The following is a 22,389-nucleotide window of genomic DNA, read 5'->3' on the forward strand; positions in this document are numbered from 1 at the left end:
ATACTGTGTGGAGGAGCCGGGGGGCATAATACTGTGTGGAGAAGCACGGGGCCCACAATACTGTATGTAGGAGCAGGGGGCCCATGATGTGCTGTATTAAGGAGTATTATATGGGGCCCATAATACTTTATAGAGGATTATGTGGTTGGCCATAATACTGTATGGAGGACTATGAGGTGTCCATAATACTGTATGAAGGAGCATTATATGGGGCAATAATACTGTATGGTGGACTATGTGGTTGGCCATAATACTGTATGGAGGACTATGAGGTGCCCATAATACTGTATGGAGGAGCATTATATGGGGCCAATAGTACTGTATGGCGGACTATGTGGTTGGCCATAAAACTGTATGGAGGACTATGAGGTGCCAATAATACTGTATGGAGGAGCATTATGTGGGGCCAATAGTACTGTATGGAGGAGCATTATATGGGGCCAATAATACTGTATGGCGGACTATGTGGTTGGCCATAATAATGTATGGAGGACTATGAGGTGCCCATAATACTGTATGGAGGAGCTTTATATGGGGCCAATAATACTGTATGGAGGAGCATTATATGGGGCCAATAATACTGTATGGAGGAGCATTATATAGGGCCAATAATACTGTATGGCGGACTATGTGGTTGGCCATAATACTGTATGGAGGACTATGAGGTGCCCATAATACTGGATGGAGGACTATGAGGTGCCTGTAATACTGTATGGAGCACTATGTGTTGACCATAATGCTGTATGGCGCACTGTGTGGTGCCTATATATTCTACTATATCTGTTTTTTTATCTGTGCATCAGGAATCGTGGCATGTGTTAAAGGGGCCCACTGATACTCTTTCGCCCGAGGCCCATGAAAACCTGGAGCCGAAAACGCACATCAAGATGAATGCCGGCTGCAGCTGTGACAGGGCGCTCTGCTCTGTGACTGACCATGTGTTGAAGTCACATAGCAGTTTTGTTAAATGACTCCTGCAGCCTTTGATAGGCCATCAGTGCGCGGCCTGTCACAGAGCAGAGCGCCCTGTCACAGCTGCAGTTGACAGCCATTGTAACGACCACGCCAAATATGAAGCCACAAGAGGATAGCGGGGAGCGCAAGAAGGTGAGAAGAATCCCCCCCTCTGTAGTTGGGCAAGGTAGTGGCCATAGGGACGGACATAGGGGCCCAGGGAGGGTACATTAAATAAAGGGGCCCAGGATGAGGACATTATTACTGGAAGGGGCCCAGGATAGGGACCTTATTAAGGTGGACATTGGGGTCCATGATGGAGACATTAAATAAAGGGGCCAAGGATCTGGCACCTTATTAAAGGGAACCTGTCACCCCCAAAATCGCGGGTGAGGTAAGCCCACCGGCATCAGGGGCTTATTTACAGCATTCTGGAATGCTGTAGATAAGCCCCCGATGTATTCTAAAAGATGAGAAAAAGACGTTAGATTATACTCACCCAGGGGCGTTCCCGCTGTTGGTCCGGGTCCGGCGCCTCCCATCTTCATCAGATGACGTCCTCTTCTGGTCTTCACCTCTGAACCGTGCTGCCCTAACATGTCATATTATTCGGTCACTATGTGGTGGTAATATGTGATCTGGTCATGGTGTGGCGGTATTTGTCCCTTGTATGTAGTATTATTCGGTCACTATGTGGTCTGGTCATGGTGTGGTGGTATTTCTTCCTGTATGTGGTATTATTGGTCTTGGTATAGTGGATTGTGTTGTGTATGGCGGTCATTTCTTCTCTCTGATATTAATTAGGAGAAGATTCTTTATTTCCATTAGAGTTTTAATGCTTTGTACACAGGGGCGGAGATGCACTTACAAGGGGTTTCCTGTGGAAAAAAGTAATCACCTCTCCACAGGATAAGTGATAACATATTGATTGGTGGGGGTCTGACTGCTTGGACCCATTCAGCAAAATGTGGAACTTTTTATCCACATTGGACTGGAGTGGCATGTCCGACTAGATCACTGATCCATATTCATTCCCTCAGTGGCTGCACTTGTTTTTTTCTGGATGCCCCAAAGAGAATGAATGGAGCTGCGGTCAGACATCCCACCTGCGGCTGCATTTTAAAATAGCGATAAAAGTGTCCTGTCAGGGATAAAGCTTCCCCATTTTTCCGATTGGTGCAGTTTCTAATGGTCGGACCTAAGCGATCACCAATCCTGTGGAGCCCATGGATGAGTGATAACTTGTTTTAACCAAGAACCCCATTAATGTAAACTACCGAAATTATACATCCCAGTTATTGGGGCACACAGTAGATGTGTAGCAGCCGCCGGTGTTTTACAGCCAATGCTCCGCTATAATTACAGCTGATGCTCCGCTATAATGACAGATATTTGCATATAGCTGTGGGGTGGGCCCCTAGAGTCCCTTCCTTTGGTGGGCCCCAGACACCCCAGTCCGACCCTGCCCATTGGTATCAATTTTTGCTGCATTTTTGGCACCAAAACCTGATGAAGTAGAATCAGATTTTTTTTTTATGCATTAACTTTATCAGCATGTACAAGAGACAATGTACCCTGACAAAAGCACAGGAAGGAATGCAACAAAAACTAAGCAAAACCTGCTTTTTTGAAGCAAGTTTCTTACTGCCAAGAGAGCAGGTTTTGCCTGCGGAAAAAAACGCTTTAAAAACGCAACGTGTGAACATAGACAAAAAATTCTGGGACAATTGCACAATACACAGGACTAAGCACATTTGTGGTTGTCATCCAGCGCCTTTCTGGATTATTGCTGTGCAATGGCCGGGACACATTCTGCCTGATATTATGGTATTTTTACCATGAATACAATTACATGCACATGTGGTATTATATATCCACAGCGGGAGTTTATTTGCTGATGTTCTGGTTCTTTGTATGTTCTATATCTTCCAGAATGAAGAACCAAAAGCGGATATAAGCAGTGCCAAAGCTACAGGGAAAGATGAAGAAGTAATAGCCATCTGCCGACTGCATGGCTTTTTAGGAAGACCAAGTACAGAACAGCAGCTGAAGGCCTTAGACATGGAATATCGTCAACTCAAAGACCAGGGTGAATCGAGCAGGGCTGATTATATCCAGAATCTGTATGCCTGGAAGGCTAAACAGGCTGGTGAGGTGAGTGATAGTCAGTCATTACATATATCTTTGCTGTAAAGTTAATACACCGGTCAGCTGTGAAGCGGTGGGATATAAGCATGTGAGTGAACAGTCATTCCATGAGGTTGATGTTTTGGAAGCAGGATAAGCTGGCAAACGTAAGAATCTGTGATTTTGACAAAAGACAAAGTGTTATAGTAGACAGCTAGGTCAGAGTATCTCCAAAAAAGGCAGAGTGTTGCTTCTTGGGTGTTCTTAGTATGTGATGGTTAGTACTTACCAAAATAGCCCAACGAAGGACAACCGGTGAACCAGCGACAGTGTAAGGGCTATCTGAGGCTCATTGATGCGTGGGCACAAAGGCTGGCTTGTGTGGTTCGATCTTATGGAAAAGCTGTATGCTGAAAACGTTATAGCTCACCATGAGAGAAAGATGTCAAAACACTTATGTACCGATTCATAAAGGTAATTTTCCCAGAATTCCAGGGTAAAACACCTTGAAATGTCCTAAAACTTTTGCACCTTTTTTATTTTTTCCATTTTACACCACTTCCGGGCATCTCTGCCAATGTATACAAAAGTGGGTGGGACTGGGCAAGACCAAGCACCCGACTAATTCATGATAATTTACATAATTAAAGTGGCATAAATTACACCAGGAATGTACTCCATTTCCTGACTGTTGGTGCCCATTTCTTATAGCACCACCCCAGCTTTTATTTTTATTTTTGGAATGGTGCTACTAATCTACTACTAGTCCCTGGCCATAGTCTTATACTTACCCAGATAAACCCATAAGTAGAATAGACTTGTGGCTCTTCCATAAATGTGTAAGCCAAAAACAAGAGAAAAATGGGAAGCTTATGCCATAAAATAAAAAAGTTTATTGACACATTATTAAGTTTAAAATTTATACAGGGTGTAGTTCTACGGTAGCACCCTATGCAGTGATGAGGCAGTGACCCAGGAAAAGTTCAAAGCAAAACGTCTCTTGTTGTGAGTTCTGTTTTTGGGCTCACTCTGGTGGTTACTGATGGTACTGGGTGACTTGTGTTCTCTGCGGTCTCTGGTGTCCACCTGTTCCATCAGGTTATGGGAGTTTCCTATTTAACCTGGCTTTTTTGTCATTTCCTCGCCGGCTATCAATATAATCAGCGTGTCTTTTTACCTCTGCTCCCTGCATCTGTTATCTTCAGGACAAGCTAAGTTTTGATTTTCCTGTTCCACGTTTTGCTTAATTTTTGTCTTAGTCCAGCTTGCAGATATGTGATTTCTAGCTGCTGGTTGCTCTAGTGGGCTGAAATTACTCCTCATGTTCCATGAGTTGGCACATGAGTTCAAGTAATTTCAGGATGGTTTTTTGAAGGGTTTTACGCTGACCGCGCAGTTCACTTTTGTATCCTCTGCTATCTAGCTTTAGCGGGCCTCATTTTTGCTGATTCTATTTTCATAACTACGTATGTGCTTTTCTCTCATTTCACCGTTATTACATGTGGGGGGCTGCTATTTCTGTGGGGTGTTTCTCTGGAGGCAAGTGAGGTCTGTGTTTCTTCTTATAGGGGAAGTTAATCCTTCGGCTGGCGCGAGACGTCTAGGAATCATCGTAGGCACGTTCCCCGGCTACTGCTAGTTGTGTGTTTAGGTTCAGGATCGCGGTCAGCTCAGGTTCCATCACCCTAGAGCTTGTTTTGTTTTTGTGCTTGTCCTTTTGTGATCCCCTGCCATTGGGATCATGACAGTATAGCCGGCCTGAAAAAATTGGTCATCGTTTTGGCTGAAGTAGGAGGAAAAGTAGTCTGAGGAAGTTTTTTTTTTTTTTTTCCCCTCCTCAGTGTTTGCTGCCTAGCCTTAATTGCAGCTTGACTGCTTCTTTCCTCCTCTTAATCCTTGAATGGCTCTGACCTCAGCTGTTTATCATGGACGTCCAGATTTTGGCTTCCAGCCTGAATAATCTTGCTGCTAAGGTTCAAAATATACAAGATTTTGTTGTACATACGCCTATGTCTGAACCTAGAATTCCTGTCCCAGAGTTTTTTTCTGGAGATAGATCTAGTTTTCTGAATTTTAGGAACAATTGCAAGTTGTTTCTTTCCTTGAAATCTCGCTCCTCTGGAGACCCTGCGCAGCAGGTCAAGATTGTTATATCTTTCCTGCGGGGTGACCCTCAGAATTGGGCATTTGAATTGGCACCAGGGGATCCTGCGTTGCTCAATGTGGATGCGTTTTTTCTGGCATTGGGTTTGCTCTATGAGGAACCTAACCTAGAGATTCAGGCTGAAAAAGCTTTATTGGCTCTCTCTCAGGGGCAAGATGAAGCAGAAATATATTGTCAGAAATTTCGGAAATGGTCGGTGCTTACTCAGTGGAATGAGTGCGCTCTGGCTGCAAAATTCAGAGATGGCCTTTCTGAGGCCATTATAGATGTTATGGTGGGGTTCCCGGCGCCTACAGGTCTGAATGAGTCCATGACTATGGCTATTCAGATTGATCGGCGTTTACGGGAGCGCAAACCTGTGCACCATTTGGCGGTGTCTTCTGAACAGGCACCTGAGATAATGCAATGTGATAGAATTCAGTCCAGAAGTGAACGGCAAAATTATAGGCGGAAAAATGGATTGTGTTTTTATTGTGGTGATTCAGCTCATGTTATATCAGCATGCTCTAAACGCGCAAAAAAGGTTGACAAGTCTGTTGCCATTGGTACTTTACAGTCTAAGTTCATTCTGTCTGTGACGCTGATTTGTTCATTATCATCCATCTCCGTCGATGCCTATGTGGATTCAGGCGCTGCCCTGAGTCTTATGGATTGGTCATTTGCCAATCGCTGTGGGTTTAGTCTGGAACCTCTGGAAGTTCCTATTCCTTTGAAAGGAATTGACTCTACACCTTTGGCTATGAATAAACCTCAGTACTGGACACAAGTGACCATGCGTATGACTCCCGTTCATCAGGAGGTGATTCGCTTCCTTGTACTGTATAATTTACATGATGTCTTAGTGCTTGGTCTGCCATGGTTACAAACTCATAACCCAGTCCTGGACTGGAAAACAATGTCTGTGTTAAGCTGGGGATGTCAGGGGGTTCATGATGATGCATCTCCGATTTCTATCGCTTCATCTACTCCTTCTGAGGTTCCGGTATTTTTGTCTGATTATCGGGAGGTTTTTGAGGAGCCTAAGCTCAGTTCGCTTCCTCCTCACAGGGATTGCGATTGTGCTATAGATTTGATTCCTGGCAGTAAATTCCCTAAAGGTCGTTTGTTCAATCTGTCAGTGCCAGAGCATACTGCTATGCGGAATTATGTTAAGGAGTCCTTGGAAAAGGGACATATCCGTCCATCTTCGTCCGCTTTGGGAGCAGGTTTTTTTTTTGTGGCCAAAAAAGATGGTTCCTTGAGGCCTTGCATAGATTATCGTCTTTTGAATAAGATTACAGTCAAATATCAGTATCCTTTGCCATTGTTGACTGATTTGTTCGCTCGCATTAAGGGGGCTAAATGGTTCACTAAGATTGATCTTCGGGGTGCGTATAATCTTGTGCGGATAAGGCAGGGTGATGAGTGGAAAACCGCATTTAATACGCCTGAGGGCCATTTCGAGTATTTTGTGATGCCTTTTGGACAGTGGCGTAGCTAGAGCTTTTGCCGCCCGGGGCCGGTCCCGAGTTTGGCGCCCCCCCCCCCCCCTCCCCGACTCAATACACACAAAGGTTACCAAAAATAGTCAGGACAACACGGACAGAAAAAAACCTCTTTATTGTTTAACTGAAACTTTAAATTGTCACTTTGGGAGTAAAGTTGATTTCAAATATTTTAGAATTTTACTTTTCTTGCCTTTCTGTTTGCAAAATCGTTGATAACATCATCAAAGTCTATTTCTTCACTCAGCTGATGTTCAATAGACAGAATGGCCATATTTCCTAAACGCATGGCGCTCATTGTGGATCTTAGGTAATTTTTAATCAGCTTTAACTTGGAAAAACTCCTCTCACAAGTAGCAACACTTACAGCAATAGTAAGAAAAATGCGAAGGAGTATGACAATATTTGGAACCGAGTTCTCTAGACTGTATTTTACAATAAACTGCAACAGTTCAAGCGGACTGTCCTCCTTCCATGTCTCTTTTTTGTCTTGTGTAACAGCAACATAAAGAAAACTTTTAAGCCTTTTTCTCTCAATGAGGAACTCTTCCTTATTAATATCATCGTGATCTTGATTTAGCTAACACTCATACTTATCGTCCAAAAGGTGTGATGGAGTAAGGAAGGCATATTTTTCAGCAAGAGCATGAAGCTGTTGAAATCTTGTTGTGATTTCTTGGATCACTCTGTCCAACGAAAGGTACATTTCTCTCATCAACTCCATTTCATATGGCAATGCAGCGTCTTGCGATTCTTCACCTGCCATCTTTTTCTTCTTTCTAGAGCGGCGATCCATATCTATTCCCAAATCTTCACAAATTTCTTTTGCATAAGCTACTGAATGCTTAACTAATTCCTCTCTGTTTTCTGTTAAAAATGCTTTTAATGCTCCAAGTTTTGTGTCACATTGTTGGATATTTAATCCTTTGGTCTGTAGGTAGACCTGTGTGTCATTAATTTCTTTAAGCACAGATTCCCACAGGCCAAGAAAGCACAGGAAGGAAAAAGATTGTAATGCAACAAGCAACACGCCAGCATCTGACCTGGTAACTCTATTTTCTTCTTCACCAGTTAAATGTTCTACAGCCTGTAAAATTTTGGAGTAATTTTTTTTCACTGCACTCACAGCATCTCCCCGTGCACTCCACCGAGTTTCTAATACACGCTTGACACTTTGACCAGTGACTGAAATCAGAACATCCCAGCGATGGGTAGAAGAAGAAAAAAATGTGAACAAACGCTCCACAGTTCCAAAAAATGTAACCGAACTCAGTGCAACAGAAGCTGCATGTACACCTGCCAAATTCAGAGAGTGATTTGTACATGCAACAAATTCAGCTTTTTTGTTTATTTCCTTAATGCGTCTCTGAACGCCAGTATGTTGACCAGCCATTACAGCAGCATTATCATATGCTTGTCCTCTACAATTTTGGATGTCAATTCCGTATTTTTCTAATTGTTGCAAAATCACAGTTGAAATACTCTCTGAAGTTTTACCTTTTATTTCAATAAAATCAACAAATGATTCCACAACCTTAACTTCATTTCCATTTATCATAACGTAGCATAAAACTTGGCACATTTGATCCTTATGAGAAATATCAGGGGTGCTGTCAAATATCATAGAAAAATACTTTGCTATTTTTACTTGCTCCACAACTTTGCTTCTTACTTTCCCTCCCAAAATTTCTATAAACTCATTCTGAATTGTAGGAGAGAAATATGATGTAGCAAACTTTTTTCCAAACTTGATTCTTAGAATATGTTCACGTAGCACTGGATCATATTTCGCCAACAAATGAACTAATTCTAAAAAATTTCCCTTTTTTCCAGTTGATTCAGGTTCGTAATCAGTCTCATGATGGATTACTTCTCTGTGACCCCGTAAAGCCAAATTTTGTTTAGCAAGGAATCTAATGATATCCAACAATCTTGCAAGTATCTCCCTCCACTTCTTCACATTATTTTCTACTTCTTCCTGTACTTTTTTATCAATTGTTACGCCACGTTGGAGTCCAATTTCTAACTCCTTCCATTTTGTGAAACATTCTACATGGGCCACACTAGATTCATGGTTGTATACTTTAGGATTAAGTTTCCACCATGTGTTGAATCCATTCACTGAATCAAAATTAGACTGACTTGTTTCTGCATCTGCAAATAGTCTGCAACAAAAGCAGTAAAGGGCTTTTTTGGAAGGAGAGTACAGCAACCATGACCTCAACATTTTTTCATTATTTGGCAGAGTTTTAAAAAACCAGTTGCGTGTAAGTTTTCTGTTTTGTCCTTTGATTGATGCTCCCTCACGAACCACTTCAGCAAAGTCTGAGTCTAGATGCTGAACCACTGATGCACCTTGACGTACCAGTAAGATCCTTGTATCATCATTAATTTTACTTGGCCAAAGACCAACATCCTTTAAATCAATAGCAGGAATATTTTGATCGTCACACTCCTCATTGCTTCTTGAAGTTGAAGGAGCACTTGGGTCAATGTCTTGGTCATCACACTGCTCATTGGTTCCTGAAGTTGAAGGAGCACTTGGGTCAATGTCTTGATCATCACACTGCTCATTGGTTCCTGAAGTTGAAGGAGCACTTGGGTCAATGTCTTGGTCATCACACTGCTCATTGGTTCCTGAAGTTGAAGGAGCACTTGTGTCTGATGCTGTGAATTTAGGAATCTCCTCAGCAACAGGAGTAGTAGTATCGTGGCTGAGATATTTTAGTAGTGCACCTTCATTTTTTTTCAATTCTTCCTCCTTAGCCTTTTTCTTTTTTCTAAACATTGCACCACTTTCTTTTCTTCGCTTCATTTTATCTAAGCCTAACAAAATAACAAAAAAATAAAGTTAGGTCAGACGAGGGCCCGGGCCACCAGGATGGCACTCCTGTAGCCGGCATAAGAGCGGGACTGGTTGCAGACACTCCAGCATTCCCAGAATGACGTCACTTTCTGCCTACGTCTGGGTGCTGCTACACACAGTCCCGCCCTCCCACCAAATGACCAATCGGCCCGGCAGCGGAGTAAGTTGGTAAAGCCTGTACGCTGAATTTGAATTGTCTATGATGCATTTTTTAGAATAAAAAAAATGCAGCAGAAATAAGACCTCAGATGGACAAGTTAAATTCTTTCGCCGGTGAATGTTACCATCACATGATCGGGACTGCAAAAAAAAAAAAAGTTCTGCTTACCACCAATGTGACCGCTGGGACCACAACGCGATTGCTGGGACCACCAACGTGATCGCTGGAACCACCAAGACTTCTGGGACCACCAACGTGACTGCTGAGACCTACAAAGCTTTTTTTGCTCAACTCTTTTTTTTTTTTTTGCTCACACAGGGTTAATGCCGGCGGTAACGGACCGCGTTATGCCGCGGGTAACGCACTCCGTTACCGCTGCTATTAACCCTGTGTGACCAAGTTTTTTACAATTTACAACAATAGTTAAAACATCTAATGTTAAAAATAATAATAAAAAAAAAAAAACATTATATACTCACCTACGCCGCTTTTACCGCTCCTCGCGAGACAACCGCCACGTTCCGTTGGCATAGATCGTCTGGCAGAAGGACCTGCCGTGACGTCACGGTCATGTGACCGCGACGTCATCACAGGCCCTGCGTGCCTAAAGTATAAAGTATAATGGGGAACACCTCGTTCCCCCCCCCCTCAAAAAAAAAGGATAAATATATAAGAAAGTCTGAAGGACCCTAAAAGTGGTGTGTAAAGAGAAACTGCAAATACATAAATAAAGTGCATAAATGCGGCCTCCCCCTTATCACCACACCGGGCGGCTGCTGTCCGGCGGTTGCTCACCTCAGCCTGGTGCGATCCTCTCTGCCTCTGATCTGATGTGATCTGCTGCTGTGCGGACGCTCAGAAATCCCCGGTGCTTCCTGGAATCGCTGCAGTGACACTGACAGGAGATCGAAAGTGAAAGTTACGGGTAATATAATAAAAGATGCGAACTCGGCTTCAGGAAAATGGCCACCGCGATCTCCATCTGCGCACGTGCGGCATCCCGCGGCCATTTTCCTGAAGCCCCGGGAAGCCGAGCACTACCATCTGTGCATGCGCGGCCTCCGGAAGATGGCCGCCGCCAGCGATAATCCGTGGCATAGCGCAGATCGCGCTTGTTTTCTTCAGCCAGCGCCGGCTGCGGCCCGGTGACCCACCCCCCGCATTGTGCCGCCCGGGGCGGCCCGCCCCCCCTGCACCCCCCTTCCTACGCCACTGGGAGTATAATAGGGAACCTGAGTGTTAGCTTTCGGCAGATTATGGCAGGACCCACTTTTAACGTCATAATCACAAGCATTTTATCTGGAACTCAATCTAGACCCAAAAATATTAAATTAATGTACACCGTATTTATTTTCTCTTTAAAAAAAAAAAGGAAATGCAAGCTAGGTTGTTATAAGTAGAACTAAGGGTACCGTCACACAGTGGCATTTTGATCGCTACGACGGCACGATTCGTGATGTTCCAGCGATATATCTGTGACGTTCCAGCGATCTCGCTGTGTCTGACACGCTCCTGCGATCAGGGACCCCGCTGAGAATCGTACGTCGTAGCAGATCGTTTGAAACTTTCTTTCGTCGTCTAGTGTCCCGCTGTGGCGGCATGATCGCATGGTGTAACAAAGGTGTGCACGATATTGTATACGATGTGCGCATAGTAACCAACGGCTTCTACATCGCACATACGTCATGAAATTATCGCTCCAGCGTCGTACATTGCAAAGTGTGACAGCAGTCTACGACGCTGGAGCGATATTGTTACGATGCTGGAGCGTCACGGATCGTGGCGTCGTAGCGATCAAAATGCCACTGTGTGACGGTACCCTAAGGGTAAAAAGATAATACCCCGCACTGCTGTTGTAGTTAGACCCTATTATCCAAACAACCCTTTGTTCAAGAGAGGACCGACAAAATTCCTTTATATAACAACGGGGTGCAGCTTCTGCAGAACAACATGAAAGTCCAAGAGAAAAAGCCAAAAAAAAGTGCACTTACCCGAGTGTGGTGGTCACAATTTTTATTCGGACATTTTTCAAAATATGCAGGGAGGGATGTGAACAAAGCGGACAACGGCCGTTTCGTGCCTCAGCACTTCAACGGGTCCTACCAATATCTGGAACTCAATCTAGACCCAAAAATATTAAATTAATGTACACCGTATTTATTTTCTCTTAAAAAAAAAAAACAGAAAATGCAAGCTAGGTTGTTATAAGTAGAACTAAGGGTATGTTCACACTATGCTGTTTTTACTGCGGAACCGCCGCGATTTTGCCGCTGCGGGTCCGCAGCTGTTTTCCATGCATGGTACAGTACAATGTTACCCTATGGAAAACAAAAACCGCAGTGCACATGATGCGGAAAATCCCGAAAAAAAACGCGCTGAATTGCTGCGGAAAAAAAGAAGGACCATGTCACTTCTTTGTGCAGAATCGCAGCGATTCTGCATCCATACAAATGCATTGATCCGCTTACTTCCCGCATGGGGCTGTGCACACCATGCGGGAAGTAAGCGGATAATGTGCGGGTTATACCCGGGGTGGAGGAGAGGAGACTCTCCTCCAGGCCCCAGGAACCATATTTGTGGTAAAAAAAAAAAAAATTAAAATTAAAAATAAGCTATACTCACCTCTGAAGTCTCAGCGCTGCACGCGGCCGTCCGGTCTCAGGCTTGCTATGTGACCAGGACCTGCGGTGACGTCGCGGTCACATGACCGTGACGTCACGAAGGTCCTGGTCGCACAGCATCTTTGGAGCAGCGCCGCGGAGATCGGGACGTCAGAGGGTGAGTATATAATTATTTTATTATTTTTAACATTACTATTGATGCTGCATATTGCTGCATATGCAGCATCAATAGTAGGGGTAAAATCCTGCAGCGGAACCCGCAGGATAACCGCAGCGGGTTTGCCCTGCAGATTTATCAAATCCGCTGCGAGAGAACCCGCAGGACAGAACACAACGTGTGAATGTGGCTAAGGCTACTTTCACTCTGGCGTTTTTTTTAATACGTCGCAATGCGTCGTTTAGGGGAAAAAACGCATCCTGCAAAGTGGTTTGCAGGATGCGTTTTTGCCCCATAGAGTAACATTACCGACGCATTGCGACGTATTGGCACACGTCGCAACCGTCGTGCGACGGTTGTGCCATGTTGAGGCGGACCACCGGGAGCAAAAAACGTTAAATGTAACATTTTTTGCTGCCGACGGACCGCTTTTTCCGACCGCGCATGCGTGGCCAGAACTCCGCCCCCACCCGCCCGCACCTCACAATGGGGCAGCGGATGTGCTGGAGAAATGCATCCGCTGCACCCGTTATGCGGCGCATCAAACGCTAGCGTCGGAATCTCGGCCCGACGCAATGCGACGGGCCGAATCCGACGCTAGTGTGAAAGTAGCCTAACTGCCTTAGTGTTGCACTGGTCACAACAAAATACAGTACCATAAGGAAGTGGTACATACATAAACGGTAAACCCTAGATGCCTCTCAGTCTCTAAAGTCACAAACCAACCAATATTACATATAACATTCCACATAAGCTGTGCTTAAATACCTGCTAGGAGTAGGGACTGCAGTCTGCAGTGCAGCATGCCTGTGAGTCTGTGAGAGTGAGTCTGCCTCTGATCTGATCCGACCGATTCCGCTGTGATCCAGATTCATTCTGACTCAGTCACTGTCAGACTGACTGTCTCTGCAGCTGCTGCTGTGCACTGTCTGCAGAGATCCCCCCCGGCGGCGGCGCTTCCTGGGATCGCCTCAGGAGATCGAAAGTGAAAGTACGCCGGGTAATGCGAACAGGGCTTCAAGAAAATGGCCGCCGCGATCTCCATCTGCATCCCGCGGCCATTTTCCTGAAGCCCCGGGAAGCGCTACCATCTGCGCACGCGCGGCCGCCGTAAGATGGCCGCCGCGGACACCAGGCTGCGCAGATAGCGCCGCCGCTCTCCTCTTCTTCTTCAGCCAGCGCCGGCCCACCCCCCTCATTGTGCCGCCCCCCGCTCTGTGCCGCCCGGGGCGGCCCGCCCCCCCCGCACCCCCCTTCCTACGCCACTGCTTTTGGACTTTCTAATGCTCCTTCTGTCTTCCAGTCTTTTATGCACGATATTTTCCGTGAATATCTGGATAAATTTATTATCGTGTATTTGGATGATGTTTTGTTTTTTTCTGATGACTGGGAGTCTCATGTTCAGCAGGTCAGGAAGGTGTTTCAGGTCCTGCGGGCCAATTCTTTGTTTGTAAAGGGTTCTAAATGTCTCTTTGGAGTCCAGAAGATTTCTTTTTTGGGGTATATTTTTTCCCCTTCTACTATTGAGATGGATCCCGTCAAGGTTCAGGCTATTTGTGACTGGACGCAGCCTACATCTCTTAAGAGTCTACAGAAGTTCTTGGGCTTTGCTAATTTTTATCGTCGCTTCATAACTAATTTTTCTAGTGTTGTTAAGCCTTTGACGGATTTGACTAAAAAGGGTGCTGATGTTACTGATTGGTCTCCTGCGGCTGTGGAGGCCTTTCAGGAACTTAAGCGCCGGTTTTCTTCTGCTCCTGTGTTGCGTCAGCCAGATACGTCGCTTCCTTTTCAGGTTGAGGTTGATGCTTCCGAGATCGGAGCGGGGGCGGTTTTGTCGCAGAGAAGCTCCGATGGCTCAGTGATGAAGCCATGTGCGTTCTTTTCTAGAAAATTGTCGCCCGCTGAACGGAATTATGATGTTGGTAATCGGGAGCTTTTGGCCATGAAGTGGGCATTTGAGGAGTGGCGTCATTGGCTTGAGGGTGCTAGACATCGTGTGGTGGTCTTGACTGATCACAAAAATCTGATGTACCTTGAGTCTGCCAAGCGTCTGAATCCTAGACAGGCTCGTTGGTCACTGTTTTTCTCCCGTTTCAATTTTGTGGTTTCATACCTGCCAGGTTCAAAGAATGTGAAGGCGGATGCTCTTTCTAGGAGTTTTGTGCCTGACTCCCCTGGAAATTCTGAACCCACTGGTATCCTTAGGGATGGGGTGATTTTGTCGGCTGTCTCCCCAGACTTGCGACGTGCTTTGCAGGAGTTTCAGGCGGATAAACCTGATCGTTGTCCGCCGGAAAGACTGTTTGTTCCGGATAATTGGACCAGTAGAGTCATCTCCGAGGTCCATTCTTCTGTCTTGGCAGGTCATCCTGGAATATTTGGTACTAGAGACTTGGTGGCCAGGTCTTTTTGGTGGCCTTCCTTGTCGAGGGATGTGCGTTCTTTCGTGCAGTCTTGTGGAGTTTGCGCTCGGGCTAAGCCTTGCTGTTCTCGGGCCAGTGGATTGTTGTTACCTTTGCCTATCCCGAAGAGGCCTTGGACGCACATTTCCATGGACTTTATTTCGGATCTCCCTGTCTCTCAAAAAATGTCCGTCATATGGGTTGTGTGTGACCGCTTTTCTAAGATGGTTCATCTGGTACCCTTGCCTAAGTTACCTTCCTCCTCTGAGTTGGTCCCTCTGTTTTTTCAAAACGTGGTCCGTTTGCATGGCATTCCGGAGAACATCGTTTCTGACAGGGGATCCCAGTTTGTGTCTAGATTTTGGCGGACGTTCTGTGCTAAGATGGGCATTGATTTGTCCTTTTCGTCTGCATTCCATCATCAGACGAATGGCCAGACGGAACGAACTAATCAGACTTTAGAAACTTATTTAAGGTGTTTTGTTTCTGCTGATCAAGATGACTGGGTTTCCTTTTTGCCGCTTGCTGAGTTTGCCCTTAATAATCGGGCTAGTTCTGCTACCTTGGTTTCTCCTTTCTTTTGTAATTCGGGGTTTCATCCTCGTTTTTCCTCTGGTCACGTGGAGCCTTCTGATTGTCCTGGAGTGGACATGGTGGTGGATAGGTTGCATCGGATTTGGAGTCATGTGGTGGACAATTTGAAGTTGTCCCAGGAGAGGGCTCAGCAGTTTGCTAATCGCCGTCGCCGCGTGGGTCCTCGACTTCTTGTTGGGGACTTGGTGTGGTTGTCTTCTCGTTTTGTTCCTATGAAGGTCTCTTCTCCTAAGTTCAAGCCTCAGTTCATCGGTCCCTATAGGATCTTGGAAATTCTTAACCCTGTGTCGTTTCGTTTGGATCTCCCGGCATCGTTTGCTATTCATAATGTGTTCCATCGGTTGTTGTTGCTGAAGTATGAGGTACCTGTCGTTCCTTCGCTTGAGCCTCCTGCTCCGGTGCTGGTGGAGGGTGAATTGGAGTATGTTGTGGAGAAGATCTTGGATTCTCGTGTTTCCAGACGGAGACTCTAGTATTTGGTCAAGTAGAAGGGTTATGGTCAGGAGGATAATTCTTGGGTGATTGCCTCTGATGTTCATGCTGCCGATTTGGTCCGTGCTTTTCATAGGGCTCATCCTGGTCGCCCTGGTGGTTCTCGTGAGGGTTCGGTGACCCCTCCTCAAGGGGGGGGTACTGTTGTGAGTTCTGTTTTTGGGCTCCCTCTGGTGGTTACTGATGGTACTGGGTGACTTGTGTTCTCTGCGGTCTCTGGTGTCCACCTGTTCCATCAGGTTATGGGAGTTTCCTATTTAACCTGGCTTTTTTGTCATTTCCTCGCCGGCTATCAATGTAATCAGCGTGTCTTTTTACCTCTGCTCCCTGCATCTGTTATCTTCAGGACAAGCTAAGTTTTGATTTTCCTGTTCCACGTTTTGCTTAATTTTTGTCTTAGTCCAGCTTGCAGATATGTGATTTCTAGCTGCTGGTTGCTCTAGTGGGCTGAAATTACTCCTCATGTTCCATGAGTTGGCACATGAGTTCAAGTAATTTCAGGATGGTTTTTTGAAGGGTTTTACGCTGACCGCGCAGTTCACTTTTGTATCCTCTACTATCTAGCTTTAACGGGCCTCATTTTTGCTGATTCTATTTTCATAACTACGTATGTGCTTTCCTCTCATTTCACCGTTATTACATGTGGGGGGCTGCTATTTCTGTGGGGTGTTTCTCTGGAGGCAAGTGAGGTCTGTGTTTCTTCTTATAGGGGAAGTTAATCCTTCGGCTGGCGCGAGACGTCTAGGAATCATCGTAGGCACGTTCCCCGGCTACTGCTAGTTGTGTGTTTAGGTTCAGGATCGCGGTCAGCTCAGGTTCCATCACCCTAGAGCTTGTTTTGTTTTTGTGTTTGTCCTTTTGTGATCCCCTGCCATTGGGATCATGACAGTCTCTTTAATGTTCAACTCAAAAAAACATAGCACACGATATCCTCCAGATCACAGCCGGGCACAAATCCTCTGAATTACAGTCACTAAACATGCCAGTCCACCTCCTGAGACCAGTTGCCATGGGCGACTGCACTGCCGTGTTAATGTTCTACTCACAGCAGCACACAGCACACGATATCCTCTGGGTCGCAGCTGGGAACCATATTCTCCAGTTTACAGTCACTAAACATGCCATTCCATGTCTGACTAGTTGCCATGGGCAACTGCACCGCCGTGTTAATGTTCTACTGACAGCACTACACAGCACGCGATATTCTCTGGATCGCTTCCGGGAACCATATTCTCCAGTTTACAGTCACTAAACATGCCAGTCCAAGTCTGACCAGTTACCGTGGACGACTGCACCGCTGTGCACACTGTGGGTGCCAGGCTTCTCAGCTGCCTTGGCTGTTTGGCTCCGCTGGCCTGTGCTGCCTCAAGACAGGTGGAGTACTGCAGAGCCTTCTGCTCTGTACTCCTCAAAACACCTGACTGACACTGAAACTGAACCTGACACTCCCAATCCTATACTGCAGGCTCTTTAACTGGAATCTGTGGTCTTCAGCCACATGGAAACCCACCCTGGAATGAAATGGACTACACAACTACCATCCTGCAGTCTGTTTCAAAACACAAAAAGCCCAGAGCAGGTTTTCCCTACATCTGCCCTGGACACATAGCATGCCTAGGACCAACATTTACAGTATTTCCATTCTGCATTGAAATCACAGCTACGCCTGAGACTGAAATGCACTTGCATGGCCTCCATATGCCTTCGTGCACATCCTGGGGGAACACAAAGCGACCCCTACATGTGACACCGGTCACTGCTTCACAAGGGACACAAATGTAAAAATGGCCACTTATATAAGGAGTACACCGAAAGTAGTAAGACAAATGTCATAAAAAGGAAAATCACCTTAAATAAATATACTCAGGCTAACTCAGTAGTAAAAAATACCAATAAGATGATATCAGTACATGGATTAGACTGTGAAAAATTCACATAATAGCAGAGTCTTGATAATTTTTTAGGTAGAGAATAAGGAGGGACCAAAAAATTGTGTAATTGGGATAGCTGTGTAAAGAGAGTTAACCTGAGATACGTTCCACCTACTGGAGGATTGTAACCTTGTTAGGGTTAATGTAACCTGCATATTTATAGGGTCTTAAAGACAATAATCACCATGTTAAGCTGAGTGCTCCAGTAGTGTATTGTAGCTAGCTGCATTAATAATAAAGTGCAATGATAGTGCCACATAGCTTGATATACCCCAGGGTTCCTCTGCCACTCTAAAGTTGTATGCCAAATTACTGTGATCTACGTTATCTGCACCTCTTTTATTACCATTCATATGTTTGCCATCCCTGCTGCTACAATATATATGCTCTATATAAGGTGACTCACCTATCACACTTGTCTTTGTTGTGTGGCACCCCAGGAGTTCGGGTACCACAGTAGTGCTGTCTTCTTCACGGGGAGGATAGTGCTATGTCTGGAGACAAGTGAGGTGACAAGTGAGGTTTACACACACACAACACCTTCCACTTCCAGGCCAGGAGGGGGAGCTCCAAGCCCAGTTTTAGGGCAGCTTCTCTGAATAAGGATCCTGGTTTGGAGGCGGAGTGAGCTCAGTCTGTAGTGAAGGTCTGTGTGCGAGGACAGACAGGAGTGGAGCACAGAGGAAAGTGAGAGCTCCAGGAGGCCACGAGCAGGCCTCTGAAGAGCTACAGCGCAAGAAGCCGGGAGCCCGAGGCTCACGTGGACTCTACAACACGGAGCAGAACCAGAGGGCATTGCATTACCAAAACTCTGCCCACAATTGCTTGTAGCACAGCAGCACTTAGGAGCCCGGAGTCGCAAAGAACGGACCCAGAATCTACGGCCCGAGCTGCCTGCCATACAGGTACCTGTCCTAGGACAGCAAAACGATTAAAGACCTTGTTGAGACACTTAGTGGCAGCAGGGACATATAGACAGAAAGCGCAGAGTGGTAGGCACCCACCTGACTTACCCAGGGGAACTTGCTTGTCTCTGGACTGCCCGGACTTCTCTGCTTGCCGTGTGGTCTGGTGCACTGGACTGTGGATGCTGAAGTCTTCAGTAAAGGTAAAGAGACTGCAACCTTGTGTCCTCATTCTTCTCTGCACCTCTCACCATACCACCATCTACACATCGGGAGCCCTGGGGATATACTTCACCTGTGGGAAGGTATACCATCTAGCTGCAATAACATAAACTTTATCCTTTTAAAGACCTTTCCCTTTTACATGGTCCCAGGGCCACGGACCGGGTCACAGCCACCGTGACACCCCCCTGTGAACACCAGACCCGGTACCGAGTACCCCCTAGCCCGCGGGGCGAATCAGTTGCACTACAGCTGTATATCAAGCTATGTGGCCCTATCATTGCACTTTATTATTAAGAGTAGCTAGCGACAAGGCACTACTGGAGCACCAGTGCACCATGGCAGCAAAACACAAATATACGAAAAAAAATCAAGGCAAGTACAATTTCAATAATTATGCTGCCATGATGCACAAAGTATCAGAGACTAAAGAGTGTAAATATGCCGAGGAGCCAGGCACGATCCCTAGATGATATATGGTTGAAGCATAATGTCAAAAATCTGGAACGTACGGGGACAGCTGTAAAAAAAAAAAAAAACAAGAAGCTGGAGTGAGTGACAAACTAAGCAGAGCCAAAAGTCAAGAAAAGTGGATAAAACTATAGAAACCATGTCTACATTCAGGATTAACGGCTTAGAAACGCATAGTGCCATAAGAAGATCAGTCATGTTCAAATACTGTATATGTCCTATCCCCATCAGTTGCTGGGGAAATGAGTATGTTGCTGTAGTCAAGAGGTGCCATATTACTTTTAGTAATTAATGCTATCCAGAAAGGATAATACACTGTATATTAATATGACAGAAGGAGCAATGTGACCCTGAGGCTGAGAGAGGTGAGCGACACCCATCTGGTGTACTGCCCATCTTGATCCACCCCTGAGGAGCAAGTCAGGTCTCCTGTGAAAACAAAGCTGTCCACAAAATGTCTGTCCTCATCTACTTGTGGCCATTTTAAGGTGTCTAGCTATTTTTCCTGACCTCCTTGGCTCAGCCATGTGTTTATATGTTCTCAACGGGAAGAGGGGAACCGCCTACTTTCAGACATCTCTTTTTGTGGTCTGTATCCCGTAAGAACAAGGGATGGGGCATTTTTAAATCCATCATACCCGGTCCTTCCTGGCATTAATTTTTAGATAAAAGTAGGGGCTCCACCATACAGTATATATTAGATGGTCAGGCGATCCCACCGACGTTGTTGGGTCCATTCAGCGTTTATCTAGTGTGAATGTCCACCTTTAGTATAAAACCCAAAATATGCTGCTATCCCTAATAGAAATTATTAGAATTTTTAAAAACTATTCCCATTGGAAAAGAAAGAAATTACTGATCTGACCATAGTGGGGTAATGAATGAGTTAAAGTGACATGAGACGTGAAGGGCCACTTTTCATGATGTATTATGTTGCGTCAGCTTTAGTCTAATTATCCAAGTTGTGCAGTAGATTACCAAGGCTCCAGTTTGTGCCGAGTTGTCTCTTCGCTCCTGCAGGTTGAGCGCCTCCGGAGATGATTAAATGTGCGATCTATTGATTTCTTCAGCCCAGTCCATCACTGCATTTTACATTTCTGCTTTATGGTTATGGCTCTCCAGAGACATTGGATGCTGTTTTTATTTAAGCAGTGTTTTTTGTTTGGAGCAACTGCCTATAAAGATCTACAAAGTGCATCATTTGCCATTGGATGACACAGAAATGTCGATATATGCCTCACGTAACTTACACATGACCAACTTCTGCACATTCAGATGAAATAAAAAGTGTGTCTCAAGTATTTGCATGCCATGTTATATTAAGATGTCTCTATAAAAAGAATTGCTTGAATGAGATTGAACTGCAGTACCAAGCATAGCCCATGTAAAAGAGTGGCGCTGTTTCTGGGGAAGAAAAAGATTTGTAATTGTATGCAATGCCAATATGTAGTTTTTAAAGCTGTAGACAGTAATATAACCAAAAAGAAGAACTCCGGAACCAGGGTCATCGTAGGGAATTCATCCTCTCCATAGAGGTCATTCTGAGCTGGAGTGCATGTCATCCTTTTATGTCATTATTTCAGTAAGTAAAGCAGAAGGGGAATCTATGGCAGATCTGACCGATCCCTTCTTTTTAAAAGATCAGATAATTGATTTCCATTTTAAACGGTCCTATAATTACCGTAAATGAAACTCACAACAAGACGGGGCGAAGCTCTAAACCAATATTCCAATATGGTGGTAATGGTGCAACTGAGAAGCAAACAATTACCCCACCAAAATGTCTGTGGCGGGGGACTTTATAAAGTGGGTGTGAGATTGGTTAGTTCGGCAAATAGGTTTAAGTCAGATTTATGAATTGCAACTTTTTAAGACGTAAAAAATGCCACAATTCTCACATAAGTTGTGACGTGAAAGTTGGAAAACCAACTCCAGACAGCAGTGACATGACGTGGAAAATTTATCAAACATCCCACAACACTTTGATGAATTTGACTCCCATAACGGCAACACGGACACGATCAAAACTGACTTTAAAAATTCTCCTCTTGATAAATTAGACTAGATCATTTTGAAATAAAGATTTATTAAAATGGATTATGCCGGTTGATACATTTGGTGCATCTTTGGTGTATCTAGCTGACTTAGGCTACGTTCAGACTAGCGTTGCGCGCCGCTGCGTCGGCGACGCAACGCACGACGCACACAAAAACGCGGCAAAACACACGCAAAAACGCTGCGTTTTGCGACGCGTGCGTGGTTTTTTGCCGAAAATCGGACGCAAGAAAAATGCAACTTGTTGCGTTTTCTTGGTCCGACGCTAGCGGCAAAAAAGACGCAAGTGTTGCAAAACGCAACACACAAAAACGCATGCGTCCCCCATGTTAAACATAGAGGCGCATGACGCGTGCGTCGCCGCTGCGTCGCCCGACGCTAAGGCGACGCACACTAGCGGAACGCTAGTGTGAACGTAGCCTTAGTGTCACAGTGGTAACTCGCATGCCTCCTGTCACGATTCATTTCTGGAGTTGGAACAGCTCTGGCTCTGCTTTAAAGGGAACCTGTCACCTGAATTTGGCGGGACCGGTTTTGGGTCATATAGGCGGAGTTTTCGGGTGTTTCATTCACCCTTTCCTTACCCGCTGGCTGCATGCTGGCCGCAATATTGGATTGAAGTTCATTCTATGTCCTCCGTAGTACACGCCTGCGCAAGGCAAGATTGCTTTGCGCAGGCGTGTACTACGGAGGGCATAGAATGAACTTACATTGTGCCAGCAATTTGTGCCAAATTTTAGAATATATTTTATTTTAGACCTGCTCCTTTCCAAGGCATGGA

At 45.3% G+C, this 22,389-nt stretch overlaps 1 protein-coding gene across 1 annotated transcript in view; it reads left to right on the plus strand.

The window, feature by feature from the left end:
* The window catches only part of LOC138681320 (uncharacterized), a 115,990-nt gene that overhangs the window by 56,675 nt on the left and 36,926 nt on the right, over positions 1–22,389 (plus strand). Inside the window, exon 11 of the mRNA XM_069768730.1 lies at positions 2,887–3,108. Coding sequence (XP_069624831.1) covers positions 2,887–3,108 — 222 coding nt within the window. The remainder of the gene's footprint in view (positions 1–2,886; positions 3,109–22,389) is intronic.

Source organism: Ranitomeya imitator, chromosome 5, assembly GCF_032444005.1.
Source record: "Ranitomeya imitator isolate aRanImi1 chromosome 5, aRanImi1.pri, whole genome shotgun sequence".
In the NCBI taxonomy this organism is placed as follows: domain Eukaryota; kingdom Metazoa; phylum Chordata; class Amphibia; order Anura; family Dendrobatidae; genus Ranitomeya; species Ranitomeya imitator.